We start from the raw sequence: 23,705 nt of genomic DNA, 5'->3' as shown, positions 1-23,705 counted from the left end.
TCGGGATTACAGACCAACACAAACGTGCTTCTGTTTATTTGGTATTCTGACAGCTGGAGCCAGCTGTTATGCTTCCTACCAGACACTGATACAGAACAGTCACCTCATGCTCCAATGCAGAAGTCAAATGATGTCTGATCAACTCTCCTTTTGACAGTATTCTGTATGAAAAGTGTTGCTTCCGAAAACAGGAAGCCTCTACAAGACTTAAGAGATGTAGAAAAAGTAGTGAAAGTATTGGCTCTTTGTAAACCCTTCTTTTAGGTATTGCTATTCACTTCCAGAATTATGCTACTATTGTTTTAATAATGTTCTGCTTTCCACTCTCCAACCCAGGCTCAGAAGCTTGTAGGAGGCTTCAGTCCATTGGGATTCTCTTCTGCACAAGAAGAGGGTATTTATTAGCAGGGCTCCTCCTTCACAGCAGAAAGCAGGACTTGCTGCTGGATGCACTTCAGGTGTTAAAGCTAAAGACAAAATCTGGGCCGTTAAGAAGTGAATGAAAATGAAGAAACTGGCAGATGAAGGAGATTCAATCCTCCCCTGGAGGGAGGCTGTGCAGAAAGCCTGAGGAACTGCGGATCCTCATTCAGGCATCTCATCTCACCGAGATGGACTGCAGACCCTCTTGTGTAGGTCTTTGATCCTGGCATCGTTAGATTGCAGCTCTAATCCAGCCAGGTAACTCAAGGACAAGGAAGGGAAATATTCCAAAACTTCACAAAGCAGGTTTGCTCTTAGGAACAAGCAGCTCATCCAGCAGAACAGGCGTCAGTTTCAGTCTTGATGTTCAAAGAAACAAGAAAACAAAATGGAGAGGACCCTTCCAAGACAAAAGGCAGAGCTTACAGCTGTTGGAAGAGTCATTCTGAAAAGTATTAAGGCAGCAAATCACATCTTAGAAATTCAAAAGCAAGAGCTTATTCAAGGAGAAATATGGCTTTTCATAAATGCTTTCACACATCATCAGGAAGCTCAGAGGGGCTGTGTCCAAATACCAGTTGTTCCTCCTTTGTTCTCGAACTCCCATTCCACAAGAACACCGGCACTCAGCAGCAGGCCATACCAGCTGGCCTCCCCCTTCCCTACTGCTTCTGTTGGGTCACCATCCTCACCATTTTCAGGGCCATCTCTCCTTGATCAGATGGTACCTAGCATGAAGATGAGAGCACACAGTAAGCAGCTGCCGTAGAGAAGACAGCAACATATGCAGGCTCAGTTTCCTTGTTGGATGTACCCTACACCAGCAGGTTTATTATTTACCATGTGCCCAGCCTTAAGAATCCAGAAGAAAGCAAAGTTCTCATAGGCCTTGTGGAAAGCTGCTGTATCAGTGGATTCTGGAGACACATAAAGTGCTTTCCACCTCTGCTGGCTGAACTCCTTCAAGCCAGGCCATTTCAGTTTTCGGATCCATGCCTCCTGGCCTGTTAGAAAGAAAAGAAGTTATATTTCTACGTGCTCAGATGGGCATCATCCAAACAAGAACATATGAATATTGCATAGCCATTTGCCAGCGCTACAATGGAGGTAGAACTGCCTCTCTCACAGGGGTGTACTCAAAACATTAAGAGCTGCTCACGTACACTACATTGCCAGTTACAAAGGAGATGTGCAGAGATCTACCAGTGTTATCTGTGACTGCATATTCTACTCATTACCTGCTCTGCTCCCAGCCCCAGTCAAAAAGCCTCTTACCCATGGTGTCAACAATGAGATCCAGCTGCCCATTGTAGACTGTGACGTTGACATTGGCTGCTAAGAGCTGATCAACAATGTCAATGACAGGTCTCATGAAGTCCTCAGCCATGTTCTCAAAGACTTTTGTGGACTGACCTGATGGAACCAGAAAGGAGACAGATTTTAACAGATGAAAGACGTCACCCCCAGGCTGAGACAGAAGCAACTGTACAGGGGTCTCAAAATACAATCCATGGCTGTATAAGAGCAAGGCTTAACACAAAATGTCAGCCGGCCAGTTAAGAGGAACTATGAGAACTGGGAAGCAGCCACACTCACACCAGAGCTCACACAGCACTGTTGCTTCTGGTTTCTATTACACACATAGAATGCTGGCATCAGTCCTTTTAAGTCTTCCCATCCATTTCATACCCTCCCCTTCACACTGCTGCATGACACCAGCACTCTAGTAGAGAAAGACTCTAATGTGACCGCTTATTACAATTAAATATCTCCCTTCAGACTGCAATACAGTGGAAGGCATAATACACTCATTAAATCAACACTAGCAGACAGTAAAGTACCTCCCCATTTTACACAGTCGGGAATAACTTTTAGTTTCTTTCTGATGGGTCCATTCATCAATTCATTTAGGCTGTTCTTATGCATAATTTTCACATGACGTTGGTAAAGCCTAACTGAAAGAGACAAAACACTTGGATTAGTTGCACATTTAAGACAGCCGTCCTGTATAAATAACAATTTTCAGTGCTACAGTCACAGCTAAGCTCTCTTCCAGTGGAAATGCACCACCACAGCAAACACTTGGTAGACTTTTACTATAAATCCCTGATGTCAACCTTCATTTAAGTTAAGGGGTAATATGGGAAGAGCCCAACCATCCATTTTCACTCCTGGCTCTCACAGCACCTTGTCCAGAAAAGCTTCTGCTTTATCCACTTGGCACAGATGCATCTCAAAACAACTGTTTGTGAGCTGTAATGTTTTACTTCTATGAGTCAATTGTGCCTTTCCTTCCCTCACTGAAGGCAATAAAGAGATAAAATGCCTGAAAGAAACCAAGCATTTGTTCAGATGTGTAAGCACCATGGAACTAGACTCAGACTATTTATATAGATGGGACATTTTTGCATCCTAGCTAGAAGACAAGCAAAAGAAACTAAGAGGAAGTAACTTAGAGGTCATAAAACTGCATCACAATGACACTAACTACTTCCTCGGAGTAATTGTGCAGGATGTAGAGGTGGAGGTGTAATCTACAGAGGGGTTGCTCCACATTCCTATTTATCCCTACTTACGCAAGCGCAATCAAGTTCTTCTCAAGAGAATATCAATATCCTTTGGATCCAAAAAGCCATTTCAAGGATGTGCTGAACCAAGGCTGTTGCTGTGATCAGAGCTTATCGTATGTGAATGCAAACACAGAGACTCAGAAGTTCAACTACTTAAAAATGACTTACCAAGATGAAAGTTTTCTTGTTCATTTGCTTTCATTTCTGGAACTTCCTTAGTCATGATGTTATAAAAGTTCACGTTGTCTGTGTTCTGAGAAGACAAGATGTTTAGCACCGTTCCTTATAGCTGAAAGATTTTGTAACAGACTCCCTTCCAAAAAGAAGAGGTTAGGAAGTCCTTAAAAATAAATGGGCTCTGTGACCTATCACTTTTCTACAGATCAGGAAGGTATTCATAGAGAAACTTGGGTGCTACAGTTTATGAAGGGCTTTCTCAAGACCATGTGGCTTGCACCCTTCTCTGAAAAGGGTGTGAAGCTACAGGAAGGAAGCCTGCAAGTGGGACTGCAGATTGTCATTACTCATGACAGAGACAGCTGCAACACCAGGTGATGCTTTCAAATGCAGTTCTGCTGGATCCAATGCTGCCTCTTGCTCAACATCCTCCCAGCCTACAACCTTTGAACACCCAAAATGACTCCTCTCAAAACAGTGGGACAGAGAGCTGTCACACCCCTTCTGGAATTGAGGACATCTGGAAAAGTCCAAGAACCACTGAATGGCAGCTCTAATGCAGACAGCACACTGCATCCATAGGACAAGTGCAGTTAATGCTGCCAGCAGAGAAGTTACTCGAGATTTGCAGAGCTAGCAGTCCTTTATTTAACTGTTAAGTCTTAGAAGTTGAGAGGCACTGGTCAGGAATCAGCACACAAGATTCACACTACAGTGTGTTACAGGAAGTAACTGTGCCCTTCTGCTGATGTCTCAGCTGGAATGGAAAAACAAGCAGGCTTGAAGAGAAAGGCAAAATAGGAACCACAAGTTCCTGCCAAAGAGTAAGAAGTGACACCAACCATGTGCAAGGTTACCACAGAGAAAACAAAAGCAGCTCTAGATGAGTCTTTCCATTTGAGAAAGCCAGAATTTTTCTTGTGCTAAATCACACTAAGGCTCACAGGGGCTGCCCTTCCCACTGCCTCCTGCAGTCACAGTGGTGCACAGCAAACAGCTCTCTTACAGCAGCACTGTCATAAATCACTGGTGAAAATGACTGGGCAGGAGGTTGGAGGATGCACACCAGCCCAGGGCTCATTGAAAAAGAAACCTGAAGCTGTGTGCTCCCCCAGACACTGACTGACTTATTACTGCTGCTCAAAGATCTCACCTCTTCAATGATACCTTCAGCCTTACTCCAGAGCTCAGTGGCCAGTCCATATTCATTGTTATTTATTGCATCCATTATTTCTTTAGCAACAGCAGTCACCTCTGCTAGACCATGATCATCAAGGAGAGACTGGAAGACAAACACAGATGAGGACAGCTTTAATTATAGTTTCACCTTCATTTCTTGGTAATAGGCTTCATTGATTAGAGACTTCATACCATGAGTTTATGTACAAAAAAAAATAACCAGCCTCCACTTATACTGTATAACAGTAAAAGTTCCCAGGAGAAGGCCAAGAGTTTAAGGTACTCACAGTGCTATAAAGGTAGGGTCCCCAAGACAGCACAGAATCTAAAAACAATAATAAAATTAAAGCCAACAATAGATTCCAAAAGTACAAGAATCATTCAGTAAAGAGGCACAGCCAGCTCATTCTGCTAACAGCTTACACAGCACAGAGTAGGTTCTTTATGAATCCTGAGAACCAATAATTACTTCAACGCCATCAACCTCCTAAACATCAGCCACTGAAATTTATTTAAAGAATCATATGTTCTTGTTTAAGTGTTCTCACCTCAGCACTGTAACACATTGATACAATACGGGGAGAGAACTGACAAGGGAACAGGCACAGCCTGAACTGATCTATTAGCAAATATAAGAGAGGAAAAAAAAACCAAGACTAGTTTATTGTCCTTCACCAGACACACACCCTGCACCCTGTCCTTATCAGGTCAGCAAAGTCATCAGGACCCCAGCACAAGGTCCTCGTGAAAACAGCAAGAAAACTTCAGTCACAACCTTGTGAACCATTTGGTGGCATCACTTTAAATTCAGGTCACCAGAGTGGCTGTCAAGATTTGCAGACTTTTCACTATCACTCCACTTCAAATGCAGCTCCTCACCACCTTGGCTCTCAGATTGCTCAAGAATCAGATACGTTCTAAAGGCAGACACTTCAATCGCCACTTGACATATTGAAGCATTTTCAGTTATTTGATATACCAGACTCACTAGAGATGGCATTTGCTTAAGGCAAGGCTGGCATTTTTGACTGTAGGTATCCATTAAATAATCTAAAAAGTAAAATCAATGACAGTCTGAGAACTTTAAACATACCCAGTGGAGAAATCCATGAGTCTCCAAGAGCAACCCCAGCAAAATTGCACTTTATGCTTCCTTTTTGTACAGCCTTGGTGATAAGAGGAAAAACAAAAACAAGCCTGCTTTGAGTTAGATAGTTGGGACCTTAGAACCAGTTTCCTTTAAGAAGAAAAAACCCAAATGACACAAAACCAATCAGTTATTGGTCTGACTCCGGCAGCACAGACGGCATGCTCCAGGAAACACAAGCACTTGTTGAATATCACCTTCTAAAGTGAACTACATACTCAAACTACTTACCTTATGCAGCTCTAAAGCAATTCCAGCAGCCATTTTACCTCCATAAGATTCAGAAAATATGTAGAATGGGATGCTCTGGTGAGAGAAACCACACAATGAACCTGGAACCTGTTAGATGGAGGGCAGAACGCCCCCAGCCATCCCCCACATCCCACAGGAGCCAGGCTCTCATAGGCTCTCCAGCTTTCACTATCAAACTCTGAGGATTTTTGATTCTAAGTTGTCATAACATCCTGGTGTAATTACTAAGGCAAGTTCTGAACTGGGCCCATCAGTGTTCTGGAACTAGGAACAGCCAAGACCATACAGGCCTCTCAGATCACAACAGACAGTAACACACCCTTCTGATTACCTAACTGGTGCCTAAACCAGCAATTCATGATACCACTTCTGAACTGCAGAAAATAGGAGACAGTGGCTGTACCTGCAGCGCTTCCCCTGCACGCTACCTGGCAGCAAACTACTCTCACCCAGAAGGCTGCTCACCAGTTCCTTCTGAGACCTGTTCAATTGCAAAGCTAAATAGGGCTCTAACCAGTAATTCAAATCACCTACCTGAAATTCCGTCCTGTGTGTGAAGAATTCTTTAAGGAAAACCATCATATCAGAGACCACCATGGTTAGGTTTTTGGCAAACAAGCTGCAGTCATCTACATAGCTGAATCCAGTGCCCACAGGATTGTCCACAAACAAGATACTGGCTGCCTGCAACTGCACAAGCAGAAAGGTTCCTGTGAAGCATCAGTTCAGCTAACAGTGCAAACTCCAGTTTTGATGGCACAAAGATCTAACAGCTGCTGCACCCCAACCCTGGAAGAAGGCACAGAAAAACTGAGTACAAGTCCAACACAGCGAATGGTACAGGTGGACTTTCTTTCAGATGGTGCTAAGCTGTACAGCTACAAGTGCACAAAGAAAATCAAGGGATCCACACACAGATGTTGGATGGCCCAAAGCAGTAAGGCTTATTTAAAAAAAAAAAAAGAGACACAGTGCAAAGTCTTTCCATTTGCCCAATGTGCAACAGGAAAGGCACCCAGAACTCCCAGCCATCCAAGGGCAGCTGACCTATGTGACCCAGGGACCTCCCAACTGATTAAGGTTGCTCAGTGAATAAACCTCTACCTCCACAGGCAGCTGTAATTACAGCTGGTTTCCCTTGAAGGTCATACAAGGCTTGTAATTACCAGCCACTGCTTATACATTGTCAGACACCTAGAAAAACCCTTAAGACTACAAGCAATGAAGCCATGATCAGAAGTAACACACACAATTCACACATTCATGATGGCCTACGTATTCCATCAGAACAAATTAACAGGCCTACTCTTCAGTTCTTAGCAAGGTTATTAGTATAAGCCATTGTTATTAGCCTGACTGTTTTAAGATAAAGGATCATAGTTCTGTTGAATTCAAAATGAAAACTGTTTTGTGTCCATTTCCACCTAGCGAGCACCTGCTTACACAGGCAATACATTTTGCAGTCGATAATTAATTAGAAGCTGAACTCTCAGCCATACCCAGGTAGTATTTCTTGGTTTCAGCTCCTTGTCCAACGGACCAATCTCTTCAAAGTTCCCAAACCCACAGCCTGAAGATCCCGGACCTCCCTAAGGGAAAAGAGCAAATAACTGAGTTAGCAGGCAGCACACCATAGATGAGGGAGGCAGGAGCAGAACAAAACAGCACAGTAAGCACAATACCGTATAGGAAGTCCAAAGTGCCCTTTGCACTCCCCAGTAACTTGTGGAGAAGGCTCTGTTCCTCACTGCCTTTCGCTATGAGCTGTGTGCTGGGTGCTGTGTGAGAACTTTTACCCCAATTCCCTTAATCCCAAGTACAAACACTAGCCAAAATACAGAAGTCTGTGAGTCATTGGGTTATTTTTTTTCAGTCAGCATGTAGAGCACACACATTTTACCCTTTAATAACACAGAAGGGAAAGGACCAAGTCACCAAACGATCACATCTAATGTTCATTTCTGAAACGCAGTCCTGGAAGTGAATGCTGCGCACACAGGGCTGACTGCTATCAGTTGTGACTGAATGGGACCAGTCACGGCGACAGTCAGTTTCTCTGTTGTTCCCTTACAGTACTGTACATCTCTGACTGCTTTGCCCACCCTCACAGGCTGCAGGCCTGCTGTGAAAGGCACTGCAATGCCACTGAACCATGCAGCACAGCACAGCTAACAGCAGCGTCTGTTCTGCACTGTGACTGCGAGATGTGATTCGGAGCTGCGACGCGCCTTCAGCCACCAGCATTTCCTCCACGCTAACCGAGCGCTCACTAAAGGCTGTTATGGGACAGCCGGGAGTGCCGCTGTGCTCACCTGCAGCCAGAGGATGAGCGGCAGTTCGGTGTAGCCCTTCCCGTAGTACAGCCACCAGAAGAGGTGCGCCTCGCTGCGGACCTGCACGTACCCCCACAGCTCCCGGGGGGGCTCCAGAGCCGCGCCTGCGGGCAGAGAGACCGTCAGCGGGGGAAGCATCACGAGTCCCACCGGACCGGACCGGAACGTCGCGTTTCAGCCTCGGATGCGATAATTAGAAGGGCTTCAATTAAGAAATGACAATTAGCCCGCCCGTGGTTACACACACACACAGCTGAATGACCGGCCACCAACGAACCGAGACCGACGGGTAACGAAGCGCGGAACGTCAGCGCCCGGCCCCGCTCTGCCGCGGGACGGCCCCGCAGAGCCGCGGTAAGGCCGCCGTGCTCCGCAGGGCCCCGCGCGGCTACGGGACACGCGAGGATCGACACGCGAGGATCGACACGCGAGGATCGACACGCTCAGCCACAGCCCTCCCGGCGGGGCCGCGAGAAGCGCTGCGCCCACAGACTCCAGGGGGTGTCCCGGACGCGGCCCCGAACCGGACGCGGCCCCGAACCTGCCACCAGAGCCGCGAACAGCGCCAGCCCCACGGCAGCCCGCAGCGCCGCCATCCCGCCCGCAGTCCTCCCGCAGCTCCGGGTCCGCCTCTCTCTCCCGCCCTTTTTGTCCCACGCTGCGCGCCGTCCCCCCGCCCCTCCCTGCCCCCAAGATGGCGGCTGCCGGCGGCGCCCCGGTGCGGCTGCGGCTGCAGTTTGATTTCCCGCCGCCGGGCAGCCCGGGCTGCGCGCTGTGCTGGCTGCTGCTGGAGCCCGGCCAGGCGCGGCTGGTCACCGACCTGCTCAGCATCATCCGACACCGCTTCGGCTTCAGCCGCCGGGCCCGACTCAGCCTCTTCTTGGACGGAGCGCTGCTGCCGCCCACCGAGAGCGCCCGCCTCGTGCGGGACAACGACGCGCTGCGGTACGGCGGGACGGGGGGCGGGGCGGTGCGATGCGGTGTGATGTGATGGCGATGCGGTGCTGAGCGCGGCTGAACGGCGTTTGTTTGGGTCTCCGCAGAGTCACGCTGGAGGAGATCGCGGCGGAGGGCTGCGAAGAGACGGACGGCGAGTTCCGTGCTCCGATAGGTGATAAAAAAAGGCACAAACGGAGGCGGAAGGAGCGAGGGGTGTCCGGGAGCGGGGCAGAAAAACGTCAGAGGGAAAAACTAAAGGATAAACGTAACCCGGAGTGTTCGTCCGGCAGAGAGGACAGCAACGGGGATGGTTCCGACACGAGGAAGAAATCCAAGAAGAGAAAGAGAAGGGAAGAAAACAGCGGGATGGTTCCCAGGGCTTCCGAAGGGAAGAAGGGCAGTGCTGACAGAGCCCCGAAGCTCCAGAAGGCACAGAGGGAGGAGGAGCGGCCGGCAGCCAAAGCGAAGGACGGGCAGCAGGCAGCGCTCCCTGTGTCAAAGCGGGTGGGTGGCAGCGCCGCTCTGACCTCCAAAACTCGGACACCGGAGGCCCAAAAGCAGAGGGTGGGAACGTCGGAGCCCTCCAGCACGTCGTCTGACAGTGACAGCAGTGAATTGAACGTAAAGCAAAGTCAATCCTCCCACAGACCCGCAGCGACGGCGCTTCCCAGAGACAAAGTGCGAACGGCTCTGACTGCTGCTGCTTGTAATCAAACGTCGAATGCTAAACATGGCAGTAAGGCTGCAGGTAGTAAAAACGCTAAGAAACCGCAGCCCTCCAGTTCAGATTCTGACTCAAGTTCCGAGGATGAAGGAGCAGCACCAGCACAAGGCAGTACTGCAGGGCAGGCGCTGCCCATCAGCGCGGCAGCGGCACAGACTGGGGCCATTGGGGCTCCCAAAGGCAGGAGCTCCAACTCTGAGTCTGACAGTTCTGATTCAGAAACACTCCTCGTTAAAAAACCCGCAGCCAACGCTGGACTGAGTAATTCCATAGCAAGGAACGGCTCCAGACAGTCACCAGCAGGAGTCCAAGGGCCGGCTGCAGGGCTGGGGCGTGGGAGGGGGAACTTCTGGAGAGGACCGAGGGGCCGTGGGTTCCGGGGGATGGCGAGGGGCCGGGGCAGAGGAGAAAGCACGGGCTTCTTCTATAGCTACAGCAGTGAAGGCCAGAAACAGAGGCAGTTACACGAAGATGTGACAAACACTCCCGTTCCTGTCCAGGTGAGCGACTTACGCAGTCATTGACCAGCTCTCTCTCACAGCCTTAACTGTACAAATTAAGTACAGCATGAAAGTAACTTGGAAAAGCTGAAGTAAGTAAGTAGGGTAAAGGCTGATAGACCTGAACACAGTACATCTGATGTTTGCAGTATATGTCCTGCAGAAGCATTCATGAAACAATAAGTGATGGTATTGATGGAGTAATTGCTGTGGGCAACTTGGAAATGAAGGCACAGCACTGTTGATAGGGCTGCAGAGTGCAGCTGAGATGCTGATATGCCAGCAGATGGCACTGGAGGTGGAGCACTGGGAGACTGCAGCCAGGTTCTGTGATCCACAGCAGCTCCCTGGGCAGCCACAGTAGTGGTGTTGGCAACATCTGGAGGACTGCTGTTAGTGGCTGCACTTGCAGTGCTGGGATGGATGGAAATTGGTGGTACCAAGCTGCAAATGTGCTACCCTGGGCGGACAGCCTGTTGTTTTTAGACAAAATGCTGTCCTGGGGGTGAACTCTGCTTATGATGTACTCATTATAATACCAAAGCACACCTCCATCCCCAAAGATGCCCACCCCAAGGCACAACCGCCCTCACTGAGCACTGCTCTGAATTCTATAGCCTAGACCTTTAAAACCTCTTCCTCCCCCCAGGTGAGATTCACACACTTGGTTACACCGAGTGCTTTTCTGGGAAACTCAGCAATCTCTGTGGAGTTGTTTGTAACCCAGCACACGTGTGCCAGGCTGTGTTGTTCTGAGCTCTTTGCAGACTGAATTCATCAGCAGCTGTTTGTTTTGCAGAATGCTGTGGATGTCCCCAAGAGAGACTACAGCGTTCTACCACTTCTAGCTGCCCCGCCACAAGTGGGAGAAAGAATTGCCTTTAAGGTAAAGATCTTTGGAAGTACTGAAGGTCAATAGGTCAGTGTTGTTTCCAAACAACACTGGAATGTTTGTATCCAAATAGGTACACTTCAAAATAAAATGATATTTTTTTTAAAAGAAGCAAAGAAAAATGAAATAATTACTGCTGAGGAGACTGGACCTTTCTCCATGATCTCCTTTCACAGACTGACCTGAGCAGTGAGTCCTGGCAGGCTGCGATAGGCACTGGGATCCGGGAGCTGGGTGCCTTAGTTGCTGTGCTTCCCATTGCTGAAGGAGCTGTGCCTGGGGATCAAGAGAAGCCGTCATTAATTTGTGTTCTCTTTCAACAGCGCTTGGAACTAAATGAAAACTACAGCCCTGAAGTTTCATCCTATAAGGTGCTGTTTTTGCTTCCCTCCTTAATTCCCTGAAACAACTATTACGTGGGGTAGACTTCTGTATTTTGAGGTTAGATAGTATTGTTCTTCCCATCTCATGCCACTCTGCGGACTGTTCCTGGTGCAGCAGTAAAATGGAAACTCTAAAACCTGAAACTAATTGAACATGTGAAAGGTGTAGCAGTTAACTGAAAAGCAAAACAAAAAGTGTAGAGTGTTCATGATCGTTGGTGTCTTAGAGATGACAAACAGGTCTTCAAGGAGAAAACTGGAGCTGTATTTTGAGTACATTGCTCTTAAAAGTCAAGACAAATTCCTGATCCTGGTGTAAGTAAAATTCGGCACCTACTTGAAGTAACTTGGCTTCTAGGCAGGCCGTGATTTAAACTACTGCATGGTCAGTGACAGTATTATGAGTTTATCTGTGCCTGGAAGTGCAGATTGCTTAATTTTAATGGCTTGCAGATTTTGTATATATAGAGAGAAAAAATTGACAAACACTTCCTGTAATTGTAACCAGATTGGTTGTAACGTGGAATCGTTATCCAGTGCTGAAGTATATCCTGTCTGATTCTTTTCTTGTTCCCTTATGAAGGAGGGGAGAATAATCAGTTGGAATGCTGATAAAAAACAGATTGAGCTTGAGATCCTTTCCTCATCAGCAAGCCGAAGTACGTACCCTGTGACACTGCATGCTTGTTCTGTGCATCACTTGGGGAGCAGCCAGAGTGAGGCGTGCTGCCAGTCTGGGGAGTGCATCCTCTGCTTCTTTCTTAAGCTTCCTCTTCCCTCCTCACTCTTTCCCTCAGAAGTCTGTTTAAATCGGGCAGTTTTGATGCTTGCTAATCTTTAAGTTGCTCGTATAGGGTTGCAAAATGAGATTTTTCCAGCCATTCTCATCCTCATCGCTGTGCCATTTCCTGACAAATTAATTTGGTTGCATTAATTACAGAGAACATGTTAGGTCCCATTGCTGTTTGTTTGTGAGGCCATGAAGCTGCTGTCTGCACTGAGTGTGGAAGGAGCCCATGCAGTGACCTGGCAGCAATGCTGTGTGCGGCTCCTGACCTTGATATTGGTGGGAATGAGTCATCGGTGGAGCATTTTCTCAAATTTAGGCAGTGTATTTTGATGAACCTTCTCAGACACGTGGCTTTAGTAGATAACCACCTTACTTTTGGTGTGTACAATTCAGTTCTGAGCAGATGTCAGAGCTTGCAATTCAGAAGATGCTGAGGGAGCTCATCCCACACAGGCTGATAACGTGAGGTGCCCTTATTGTGCTGTGATAAAGGCTAAGTGCAGAGTGACGTTATTCCTATAGCTGCGCTGACTGCCTTTAACAAAAAAACCACATCCTACCAAACAAACAAAGAACCCCACACATCCAACTGTGCTTGCCCAGCTCTATAAATACGGTAAAAGTGTAAACCTTTTGCTTTCTGTTTACAGTTAACTAAGTGGCTTTTTTTGCTGTGTTTTAAAAAGTTGCTAAAGAGCCAGGGAAGTTTGATCTGGTTTACCAGTCTGCAGATGGGGCCGAGCTGATAGAGTACGCTGTGCCTCAGGACACAAAGGTACGTGCCTGCCTTGTTCTGAAGGCCGCCGCGTGGTTTTGCTGACACGATTCCCTGCTTTACAGTGCTGTCCTTTTATAATGGAGCGTTTCATTCAAGTAAATGAAAGCAAAAATAATCCTTTCTAACAAGAATGGGAATTATCACAAGACAATAAACCTTGCGTATTATTTCAGTTAATTAGACTCAGAAAGTCACCACTTTGTGTAACTTTTTAGCTCCACGAACCTCCATGAGGTTCTGGTTTTCCTACCTGCACATCAGCAGGTTAAGGCTGATGATGATCACTGAATTGGAGCAATGATCTGTGACCTTTGCTCTGTAGTGCTGCTGTTCACGTCCAAACAGAGTGTGATGCAGAAGAAATTGCACCTGCCTGTACGTGCTAATGTTGTATTTTGCTTCCAGATAACTGAAAGTTGGGATTCGCTGATTGAGCCCAGATTGATCGTTGAGCCTCCAATGAACGGGTCGGGCACTGAAAACGGAGCAGTCTGAGATGTGAACACGAGTAAATCCTCGTGTGGACTCGTTTCATGAGATGCTGCCTTCCAGTTCCGAGGGCAGCAAATGTGCTGCTGGTTATTTTCCATAAATGGTTTTAAAATAAACACTGTTTTCTTAGGAGATGGTTTTGTGTTGATACGAGAATGCTTTGTTTGTTATAGATGTAGCATAGGTTTGATTTTTTTATGTTTTTTAATAGAATCTTAGTTTTTATATTCTACTTCTGTGAGCTGCAAAACTGGAATGGTTTGATAGAAAATATAAAAGACCTCGTGCTGTGTTGGTAGCTCTGCTGCTATGTCCCGTTTTGTCTAGAGCAGTGTAACTGCTGTACAGAGCTTGCTGTAAGGACCATTAAAAACCAGCATTGAAAGAAAAATGTATTGACGTCCGTGGTTCTTCCTTTACTGCAGAGCATGACACAAATACCCAGACCTTACAGTTCTATACAGGGTTCACCTGAAAACATGAAGAAAAGCTTAAGGGTTTTATGCTGCTGTGATTTAGAGAGGAGGATAAACAGTGTTGGTGACAGAACTCTGCCTAGAACCAGCACGGTACAAACGAACCCAGACAAAATGGTGTCCCGGCGCGTTGAGCCGAGTGTGCTCCGAAAACCTTTGCAGCCGAACCCTTTTGCCCTTTCAGTGCTGAAGCGTCAGTGCCGCTTTTGCTCAGAACAAAGCAAGAAATCCGCACCTGGCTACTACAAACACCTGAGAAGCCGCACATTCCAGCTCCGAGGAAAGCGGACCGCCCCGCTTCTCCCGAGCGAAACTCCTGGCAGAGGGGATGGACCGGCTGTGGCCGCTGCCTTTCGAGCTCCCTGCTCAGCCGACCCAGAGCCCGTGCTTTGCTCCCGACTCGCTTTATGGGCTTGAGGAAAAAGCAAAGCCCCCCAAAAACCAAAACAAGAGGAAACTCCTGGGGTGGTTTCTGCCCTGGGGTGGTTTCTGCCCGCACGCAGCAGCTACAGCAACAAACACGTACTTCGCCGGCACCGTCCGCAGCAGCGCCGCGCGGATCGCACCTCCCCGGGGCACCGCAGCCCCGCTGCTTCCCCGTGTGCCCGCCCGTCTCGCCCCGTCCCGGCCGCCGCTGCCGCTGGGCGCAACCCGGGGCGGACCCGCCGCGCCCCCCTCGAGGCGGGGAAATGGGACGCAATTTTCCGGAAAGCCGCAGCCCGAGTTTCGATTCTTCGGGGCTGGGAGACAGCAGCGGGATAATGGCGGCGATGAAGAGAGCTCAGTCGGAGCCGAACCTGTTGGGGCTGGAGGAGGAGCTGACGTGCTCCATCTGCCTCGGCATCTTCAGCGTCCCCGTGACGGTGCCCTGCGGGCACAACTTCTGCAACTCCTGCCTGGAGCAAACCTGGGCCGACCAGGTGCGGGACTTCAGCTGCCCGCAGTGCCGCACCACCTTCCCGGACCGCCCGCAGCTCCGCAAGAACACGGTGCTGTGCCGGGTGGTGGAGCAGCTGCACGGCTGCGGGACCGGGGAAGGGAAGGAGGACGATGAGCGCGAGGAGGAAGAGCGGGAGGCGGCGGCCCCCATCTACTGCGACAGCTGCCTGCAGGCGGCCGCCACGCAGACCTGCCTCACCTGCATGGCCTCCTTCTGCCCCGAGCACCTCCGGCCGCACTACGACAGCCCGGCCTTCCGCGACCATCAGCTGTGCCCGCCCGTGCGGGACCTGCAGCAGAGGAAGTGCCCGCAGCACAACAAGCTCTTCGAGTTCTTCTGCAACCAGCACAGCCGCTGCATCTGCTCGCTCTGCCTGCTGAGCCACAAGCTGTGCCATGCCAGCCCATTGCAGGAGGCCAAAGACAAAACCGAGGTGAGAACGGGGCAGCCCGGAGCAGAGCTCCCTGCGGACACTCCCTGGGGTGATGGCAGAACTGCCCGTTGTGTGCAGGGCCATGGGTGGCAGTGCTAGGAGCCAGACCTCCCGCACATGCCTGAGTACATCTCCAGAGCCTTGCATCTGTTTTCCTTCTCCCTAAGGCTGTCCTGCCCCAGCACAAAGCAGTGCTGAGCACAAAGCAGTGCTGAGCACAGAGCAGTGCTGAGCACAGAGCAGTGCTGAGGGCAATCCTGGCTCTGTGCCTCCGAGGCCCCAGCACTGCTTGGCCAGGCTGCTGTCCTGCAGGGCCGTGGCATAGTGCCCATCCCCGGCTCTCTGCGTGGGGCAGCAGGGAAGGAAACCTGGCCACTGCACTTCATAGCACAGCTGACAATCAGCCGGCAGTTGGTTACAGCACATCTGGGAAGTGCAGACGGCTGAACTCCCATCTGCTCAGTGCCAAAATACGGAGCTTAACTGAAGACAGCCTCTCTGACTTCGCTTAGCAGCATTTCTCAGATGTGATCCAATCACATCTGAGAACAAAAATACTCTTGTTAAAACGCGGGGTGAACAGCACTATCTACCCAGTTTGCAGCGCTGGGAGCTGCTCCACTGATGAAAGCGTTCTCCTTATCAGCAGAGTGACTCAAGGACGCCCATCTTGCTTTTGGAAAAGGTGCGGCTGTGGGGGTGCTGGGCCCCACAAACTGCATGTGTGCAGGACAGCACTGCTAAAGGAGCAATGGGTTTTAAACGGGTGGTACTAAATGCTTACACTGGTTATCTACAACTCTCAACTGTGATTCTTACTCCAGTAACCACGACCCGACTGACAGCATGGCAACGCCTCTTCTAAACTGCTCTCTGATCTCCTCTCTTGCAGGCTGCACTGAAGAAGAAGCTGGCAGAGCTGCACAGTCAGAGTGAAAGATCTGTGCAGGCCATGAACTCCGTGAAAACAATCCAAAGTCAAGCTGCTGTAAGTGACAACACTGTTTGCTTGGTGTGTGCTGGCTCCTGAATGTTGTTTGTACTCCTGTGGCAGTACTTGTACTGAAACTGCCTTGTCAGGAAGAAATCTCACTGAGAAGGATCAGAAAAGAGCCGTTTTGGCAGAGCCAGGCAGCTCCCTGAAGGATGGGAACCAACACAACCTCTTACAGGGGTGGTTTGCACTCATATGGGAGTTACCTGGGCAGTAACTGGGATGAACCCATCCATTCCCACTGCAGCACAAAGTGTGCATCTGTCATGGTTTTGTAATGTTGCAGCTCTTTCCCTCTAACTTGGTTTGAAGCCAGTTTCTGCCTGTTTGTTTCTGCTCCAGGAAACAGCTGCCAGAAAGCGGGATCTGCTGAGAGCTGAGTTTTTGGAAATTAAAGCTTTAATTGAAGAAAAAGAAAACCAGGCCCTAAAAGTAGTTATGGAAGAAGAAAAAAAAGTTTGCAATAAGTTTGATTACGTATATAAAGTTCTGGGAAATAAGAAGAATGAAATTCAGTCTCTGAGAGACCAGATCGAGATGGCACTGACCGAAGGTGATGACGTTCTCTTTTTAAAGGTAACGTGTCCTTTAGGTACAAATCTGATTCTTCGGGGTTTTAGAATACAGAATCACAAAGAACTGCCTTTAGTCAAATGATAAAGCAGTCACATGCAAGAACCTCCTATAACAAGATGTACTGATAAGTACACAAACACGAGTGAAAGCGCACTGGAACCAAGTGCTGTCTGCGATTCCACCTCTCCCCAGTTCAGCCACTATTTCTGCTGTGTGCAGAAAGGCCACAGAGGGAGAGAAATCATCTCCGTGAGGAGGAGTTCCATCTCTGTGCTGAGGCAGAGCTTTCTTATTGCTTCAGGTACCAGGAAGTAACGCTTATGGGCTGCTGAGCTGCTGCTGAAATTTTGCTACGGCTTTGCCTGATTGTCACCTGTGCTCTTTTGCATTTGAGATAAATGCACAGAACCCAGCCCATTGAAAGTCACCTGCTTGTATTTCTCACACAAGATGGTCTGCATGAGATTTTCCGTTTCTCATTTCAGAGAGCAGCAGCGCTGCAACGAACATCAATAAAAGAGGCCTTTGTCCCAGTAATTGAAATGGACCACAACATGATACACGCTGTTTATCAGTCTGCCATTAACCTTAAAGACGTTGTCAAACTTGCAGTGAATACGTCTATGGATAAAAGAATGGATGGTATTGTATCACTGTGGGAACTGGTGTTTTATGCCTCAGCTTTGAGTTTAAATGAGAGAGATTTCCCCTCTGATCCAAACATAAAAACTAGTGCAGCAAATAGAGCCGATCGATGCACTTTGTGTCTTCCAACTTTCATGGTCCTCCACTTGCAAACAAAAACGTGTAGTCTGGGCTGCACTATATGCAAACAGAATGTGCTGGTGTCTCTTTACTTTTATCTGTACTTGGCTAAGTTATGAGTATTGAGGCCCTACTTACCGAGTTAAGCAGAAGTATCTCCTGGATTGGGGCACGGGTAACTGCTGTGCGTGTCCATTTCTGCCAAGTGTCACTTCAGTTCTAATCACACACCTGAAAAAGAAGATTGTTTGTGTGTTACTCTTCTTGGCAATACAGACCATGATGTGACATATTGCTTTTGCAGCAAAACCACCAGCTGTGAGAACGAAGCCCCCTTCAGTGCCTTCCACAAACAAACCCGTTGTTAAAAAAAAGCTTGCTGCAGACTGTGAGTATTGAAGAACATCACCCTCTCCTAACCATGGCTTTACTATTAAAGAAGAGTTCAAGCAGATACCCCAGAGCTTTCTGCTCGGGTGGCGATTCAGCAATTATGTGTAATGAGCACTTGGGCGTGGGAAGGGCAGGGTGTTTTGTGCTGTTCAGTGATGGATACTGAGTGAGCTGCAATCTGCACAGATTCAGTGCTGCATTACCTTCAGCATGCGTGTGTGCTTGTAGTAGTGTCAGTGTGGATGGCAAAGTGAAGCCGAGCCTCCTCACCCTCTGGTTCCTGCAATACCCCATTGCTCTTCTGCCTTGCTATGCATTGGAATATTCCTTTTTTGAATTGTGCTGAACATCTTGCTTGCTTCTTCCATGGACTTTTATGAAATGAATTCTGCTTATGAGCTAATCGTGTTCTGTTTTTTTCCTCCTCAAAGTGCGTACTCACAAAGAGAAGATCTCTCACTCCCCTAAAATCCCTGTGCCGGAGGAGACAGATACCCGTAAGTAGCGATTAGAGGCGGTCTCAAACATCTTGATGAGCAGATTGCTTACACTTTAAGGCTGCCACTTCCCCTGATGTGTTCCAGCCTAGAGTAGAGGTTAAGCTCCTTCTGGGTTGATGACCCTCTGAAATAGGAGGCAAGTAGTAGGCTGTGTTTCCTGTGTAGCATTCTGGTATGGGTGGCTTCAATGTGCTTGGCTGTCAGCTTTATCTCCTGCTGCAGTTCCATGAAGATGATGACGTTACAGTTGGCAGAGAGCAGACTAACAGTTAACTTCTTTTTTTTTCCAGAGGACAAAAAGAATCCCGTTAAACCCGGTAAGTTCAGACCTTCAAGACACTCTGATTTTCATTGGCTGCTCTTAAAATGGTAAGCAGATGATTGCTAATGGTGGTATATTATAAAAGGAGTATAAAACTTGACAAGACAGTGAGCAACCTGAGCTGATATTGGAATTAGCCCTCCTTGCAGTACACTGCTAGATCAGATAACTCCAGCCTGAACCTTGCTGGTTCTGTTAAGGATGTGGAGTTTCTTCCCAACTGGACAAATTCTCTTTTCTTCTGTCAACACAGCACCAAACGTGGGAGCATCAGGCACGGGAGCATCAAATGCTGCAACTGCTGCTAGAGTGAAAGAACTTATAAACAGCTTCCTGAAAAGACCCAGAGCGGAGCTTTTGCAGTGTAAGATACAAAGCATTACACTATTTAAAGATGAGCTTTCTTATTGCTTATTGCCATGTGAGTTTTGTGGTCACCCGACAAAAAGACTTGTGAAGGGTTTGGTTAGGTAGAAGACCTTTAGTAGGTTATCAAATGGTTGTTACAAGTTTTGAAGCACAAGGAGATGGGAAGTTTAGCTTATTTTAAGTGATTCTTTTGCCAGGTGAATCAAATTAATCTTCAGTATCCTGGTATTTCTCAGAGGGTAAATGAAGTTTTGTCAGTAACGTCTTTTGGTTTCTCCCAAATGACTGAATTAGGGGAAGTCCAGAAATGCAATGAGACCCACTGCATTTTTCTTTGGGATTAAAAGTAGGCTCTACGTGTGCCGTTAGAGGCAGTGATATCCTTTCACTGCCAGATCAGCAGTCTCCCTCTGCTGCTAGAGTATGTTTGGGTGCTGAGGGAAACCTGTGGGGATGTAGGAAGGAAGGATGCTTACCCACTGCTGCCTGCCTGCTCAGTGACACAGAGCTGCAGGTCATCCCAGCAGCTACTACTGCAGCCAGAACTGCCTGCACTGTGGAGGAGAGCTGAGCAGAGATGTAGAAATCTGCTGCCCACATGGGAGTGAATAAACAAAAGTGCATTGATCTTTATTACCTTCTGTTGATTCATGACTTTGTAGATGCCGCTGTCATCATGCTGGATTTCAACACAGCTCACAACAGAGTGGCTCTGTCTGAGAGATACACCAAGATGTCTGTTTCAGACACCCTACTGAATTATAACCACCACCCTCAGCGTTTCACCGACTGCCCCCAGGTGCTGGGGTTCCAGTCCTTCAAGAGCGGCATCCACTACTGGGAAGTGGAACTGCAGCAGAACAACTTCTGTGGCATTGGCATCTGCTATGGCAGCATGGAGCGGCAGGGGCCGGACAGCCGCCTGGGTAGGAACAGCAGTTCATGGTGTATCGAGTGGTTTAACTCCAAAATTTCAGCCTGGCATAATGATGTTGAAAAGTGCTTACCCAATACAAAGGCTACTAAGATCGGTGTGCTGCTCCACTGTGATGGAGGGTTCGTGCTTTTCTTGACTGTCGAAGAAAAGCTTAACTTGATCTATAAGTTCAAAGCCCAGTTTACTGAAGCTGTGTACCCTGCCTTCTGGTTGTTTTCCAGTGGCGCTGTTCTCTCTCTCTGCCAAATGAAACCATAAGGTCTGGTACCTTCATGTAGTTTGCCTGGATACTGACATGCAGATAATCACTTCTTGCAGCAACTCATCTTTGTAGCTGTAAAATGTACGTTCAATTCATAATCCATTTTTTACTAGTTTTAGTCTAAGCAGTGTCAAAGATCATGGGTTGTTTTTGTTTTGTTTTGTTTTGGTGTTTTTCTGTCTTGTTTTTTCTTCCCATGACAATTAATGACCCTTACATAGTTTAGGATATCGGCTGATTCTATGGCCTGCATTGCTAACGCCTTTAGACGGTGATTTAGTAAAGTGGTGACAGTATAAACCACAGAGAAAGGATCTGCAAACACTACACTGTCCTTCCAAAAGCAAAGCTATGATACAACCCACTGACAAATGCCTTCAGGAGCTGCTGTAGATTCTGCAGTTGCTGTAAAGGATCTCCTGAGTTCCACAGGTAGCAATGACCACTTGAGAAGGAAATAGGAGAGATTCCCTGAAAACATGTTTCAGGCTTTGAGGTTGGTTTCAGTCTTGCATTAACCTTTTCTCTATATTCAGACTGTTATCTGCAGCCAGGATTTACAATGTGTGTTCTCAGTGTGTACTTGCTGCTGAGGCGGAGCAGAATGAACTGTTGAAAGAGGTAAATTCAGGTCTTGTGACACTCAGTTGTAAAAGCCACTGCAACAAATCTCAGTAGAGACTTTTAGAGCTGATGGATAAGACAGAATCACAGGGTAATAAGTGACAGTGAATGTATCACAGGGAGTCTTTGGGAAGAAATCTTGTGTAGCAGTGTGGATCTGTAATAATAGTCTGTGGGTCGAAGCATTCTGTGTCATGTTCTGACCCAGAGGGTGCTTCACATCCTCACAGTGAAGGCTCTTTGGAGTATTTTTTGTGTTGAGGAGTTCGGGGAGTGTATTTTTGGTTTGCACAGGAGCATAAATGTGCTGTTCACTTACAGCAGTCTCCTGTTGTAAAGCTTTTCCTCCTTGGAAGGCATATTTTCATTTGCTTAGTTGGTAGGGACTGGATTTCCTGTGGGGTGGTTATGTTACTGTGACTCTGATTTGAGGAGCACAGTACATAGTGCTGTTTCCTCTTTGTGCGAAGCCTGCTGGCAGGGAGGTCTGTCTTTTGAAACACACAGGGAATTAGTACAAGAGGGAACAATACACTTCCATCTCCTCTGAAACAGATCTTTAATTCTCCTGGTCTTCGTTGGATTGTGGGATGTTTCCAGAAGTCCTCATCATGTGCAGAGGAATCTGTACCTCAGCTTTTCTTAATTACAAGTTTTAAATAATCAGTAGGCAATCAAGGTATATGGATCTCTTAGTTATTGAGCCTGTACCTTGGTGATGCCTCTGGACTTATGTGCTAGCTCTATTTCCTGGAGTACCCCATGAAGAACAATGGGGTATGACATATGACATATGTCATAGGACAGAATTCTTGGACTCCAGTGGGTTTTAGTATGTGCTGAGAAATAAAACACAAAGCTACTGCTGACAGTTTGAAAGGGAACTGTCAGAATGCTCAAAAGAACCTCTGACTACATCTCCTGTTAGTCAAAGAGTTCTAAAGGGCAACTTGTAGGAATTTAGGCTTTGTTGTCTTTGGTTACTTGGTTTGAAAGCTCATAGTACTTTGCAAAGGACAGCATCGTCCTGATACTTCCATTCCTTTGTCCAGGGTGGTATAAGGAATCGATGCTGGATCTAAAAAGTGTGACTGCTGTCTTTGGAATGGTTGTTCTATCTCAAGAGTAGCGCCCTTCCAATGCACAGTTGCACTGAAACACTTTGAAAGGTGAGGAAGTAGGATGGGTCCTGTTAGGAACCAAGGGTGCAGCCTCTTTTTCCTGCATTTCCAGCTCTCCAGTTGTGGGGACACGAGCAGTTTCATCTGAGAAATCCTGTCCAGTGAGCTGCTTGGCCATGGCACAGGGCTGCAGATTCACCCAGTGGGATGCTGAAGGAGTACCCTGTCCCCTTTTTATGGGGAAAAAAGGTATTCCAGGGGCTTGGGCAGAGGAGGAACTCCAGCTCTTCTGTTATCTTCTTGCTCCTTGGATCTCGAAAGGGTGTCAAAATTAACCTCTAAGTCTTTGGGCTTGCTTTAGCCATAGCATGCAGTGACACTCAAGCTAAGGACAGAAGAGCTCTTATTCTGCCATGATGGACAAGGATGGATTCTTTACATGCAATATCAGTATATGCCATGTAAGACACGTTCTGGTTTACCATGAGCATTGAAACAAGCCTGCAGCTGTACTACAGGGAGTTCTTGTTTTTTGCTTTGTTTTTGTGCCAGAAACAAACCAGAATGGTAGAATGAGGGTCTGTTAGTTTGGAACAGGAGAAATGGACAGCTGAGTTGCCACACTCCTGACAGCTGGTATTTCAGATATCTCTGGATTTATCAGAACATCAGGGCTGACATAATGTTAGAGTAAAATATTAGTTACTTATCATTAGCATGATAAGTAATGGCTCAGAAAAGCTATAGATGGGTTTTACTCAGCCAGTAACACTATCAGCTACAATGGTTTTAAATCAAACATAGATAATAAGCATGGATTTCAGTTATATTTCTCTAAGAACTTGACTTAATCAGTCTAGAAAGAAAACGAATCCTGGTGTTAATAAAGACATGAGTATGATTTGCATAACGATTATACATACTGATTTACATATTGATGTACAAGTGAGAGTAACTGGTGAGATCCTTACCCACCACACGCCTTAGTTTGTATTAATTTTTCCTCAGTGAAACACAGCAGTAATATACTACAGTTAGGAAAGCGAATGCTTGTGTGTGTCCCATGTGCCCGCTGCACTGCTACCAGCCACGTGCTACAGTGTGTATGGGAGATGCTCCGTGACGCAGCATTTCAGCTCGGTGTGCTTGTCAGATGCTGATTTTGTGCCACCTGTTTTCCTGCCATCTTTCAGATGTCGCTGATCGTTTCAATCATCTCGCTGAACTGTTGGTTTGTTTTTCAATTAAAAAAAAATTAATAAAATTATTCATTGTAAACCCAAACTCGAAGGGTTTTCCTCCATGCTCAGACCTGAAGCAAGCAGCACAGAAAGCAGCAATAAAGATACTGCCATGTTCAGACGGCTGGTCTCTTACTGCCTGACTGGGCCACTGGCACCAAAGCAGGGAGAGA

The 23,705-nt window shown here is 47.4% G+C and overlaps 3 protein-coding genes across 3 annotated transcripts; 2 read left to right on the top strand and 1 right to left on the bottom strand.

The window, feature by feature from the left end:
* Window positions 1-2: 2 nt before the first annotated feature.
* Window positions 3-8,740, bottom strand: SCPEP1 (serine carboxypeptidase 1). Its single transcript, XM_072351665.1, has 13 exons — window positions 8,623-8,740; window positions 8,061-8,185; window positions 7,248-7,337; window positions 6,283-6,438; window positions 5,728-5,802; window positions 5,443-5,515; window positions 4,637-4,674; window positions 4,324-4,452; window positions 3,162-3,246; window positions 2,265-2,378; window positions 1,699-1,836; window positions 1,264-1,427; window positions 3-1,151 (listed from the first exon to the last, which is right to left on the bottom strand). The coding sequence occupies exons 1-13, from the start codon at window positions 8,675-8,677 to the stop codon at window positions 1,086-1,088; spliced, it is 1,308 nt and encodes a 435-aa protein (XP_072207766.1). The 5' UTR covers window positions 8,678-8,740; the 3' UTR covers window positions 3-1,085.
* A 30-nt stretch (window positions 8,741-8,770) lies between these two features.
* COIL (coilin) lies at window positions 8,771-13,971 on the top strand. The gene is made up of 7 exons (XM_072351663.1): window positions 8,771-9,026; window positions 9,125-10,244; window positions 11,044-11,130; window positions 11,460-11,507; window positions 12,103-12,178; window positions 12,996-13,084; window positions 13,493-13,971. Exons 1-7 carry the CDS (start codon window positions 8,776-8,778, stop codon window positions 13,580-13,582), a joined length of 1,761 nt encoding a protein of 586 aa, XP_072207764.1. The 5' UTR covers window positions 8,771-8,775; the 3' UTR covers window positions 13,583-13,971.
* Window positions 13,972-14,775: 804 nt separating this feature from the next.
* LOC140259905 (E3 ubiquitin/ISG15 ligase TRIM25-like) lies at window positions 14,776-23,572 on the top strand. Its single transcript, XM_072351653.1, has 9 exons — window positions 14,776-15,428; window positions 16,321-16,416; window positions 16,765-16,998; window positions 17,484-17,640; window positions 18,068-18,151; window positions 18,588-18,653; window positions 18,947-18,973; window positions 19,232-19,342; window positions 20,010-23,572. The coding sequence occupies exons 1-9, from the start codon at window positions 14,817-14,819 to the stop codon at window positions 20,540-20,542; spliced, it is 1,920 nt and encodes a 639-aa protein (XP_072207754.1). The 5' UTR covers window positions 14,776-14,816; the 3' UTR covers window positions 20,543-23,572.
* Window positions 23,573-23,705: the final 133 nt, after the last annotated feature.

Source organism: Excalfactoria chinensis, chromosome 17 (assembly GCF_039878825.1).
Source record: "Excalfactoria chinensis isolate bCotChi1 chromosome 17, bCotChi1.hap2, whole genome shotgun sequence".
In the NCBI taxonomy this organism is placed as follows: Eukaryota; Metazoa; Chordata; class Aves; order Galliformes; family Phasianidae; genus Excalfactoria; species Excalfactoria chinensis.
Note: the sequence above shows the minus strand (reverse complement) of the source record. Positions and strands in the feature narration are given on the sequence as shown.

Excerpts from the sequence above, each read along its gene's own strand:
- LOC140259905 (XM_072351653.1), top strand. The coding sequence starts at position 14,817 with ATGGCGGCGATGAAGAGAGCTCAGTCGGAGCCGAACCTGTTGGGGCTG. Across the intron at positions 16,999-17,483 it reads ATGACGTTCTCTTTTTAAAG|AGAGCAGCAGCGCTGCAACG; the intron begins GTAACGTGTCCT and ends TTCTCATTTCAG. Across the intron at positions 18,654-18,946 it reads GCCGGAGGAGACAGATACCC|AGGACAAAAAGAATCCCGTT; the intron begins GTAAGTAGCGAT and ends TTTTTTTTCCAG.
- COIL (XM_072351663.1), top strand. The coding sequence starts at position 8,776 with ATGGCGGCTGCCGGCGGCGCCCCGGTGCGGCTGCGGCTGCAGTTTGAT. Across the intron at positions 9,027-9,124 it reads CGGGACAACGACGCGCTGCG|AGTCACGCTGGAGGAGATCG; the intron begins GTACGGCGGGAC and ends GGGTCTCCGCAG. Across the intron at positions 10,245-11,043 it reads ACACTCCCGTTCCTGTCCAG|AATGCTGTGGATGTCCCCAA; the intron begins GTGAGCGACTTA and ends TTTGTTTTGCAG.
- SCPEP1 (XM_072351665.1), bottom strand. The coding sequence starts at position 8,677 with ATGGCGGCGCTGCGGGCTGCCGTGGGGCTGGCGCTGTTCGCGGCTCTG. Across the intron at positions 5,516-5,727 it reads TTGCTTTAGAGCTGCATAAG|GCTGTACAAAAAGGAAGCAT; the intron begins GTAAGTAGTTTG and ends CTTATCACCAAG. Across the intron at positions 1,837-2,264 it reads CGACTGTGTAAAATGGGGAG|GTCAGTCCACAAAAGTCTTT; the intron begins GTACTTTACTGT and ends TGGTTCCATCAG.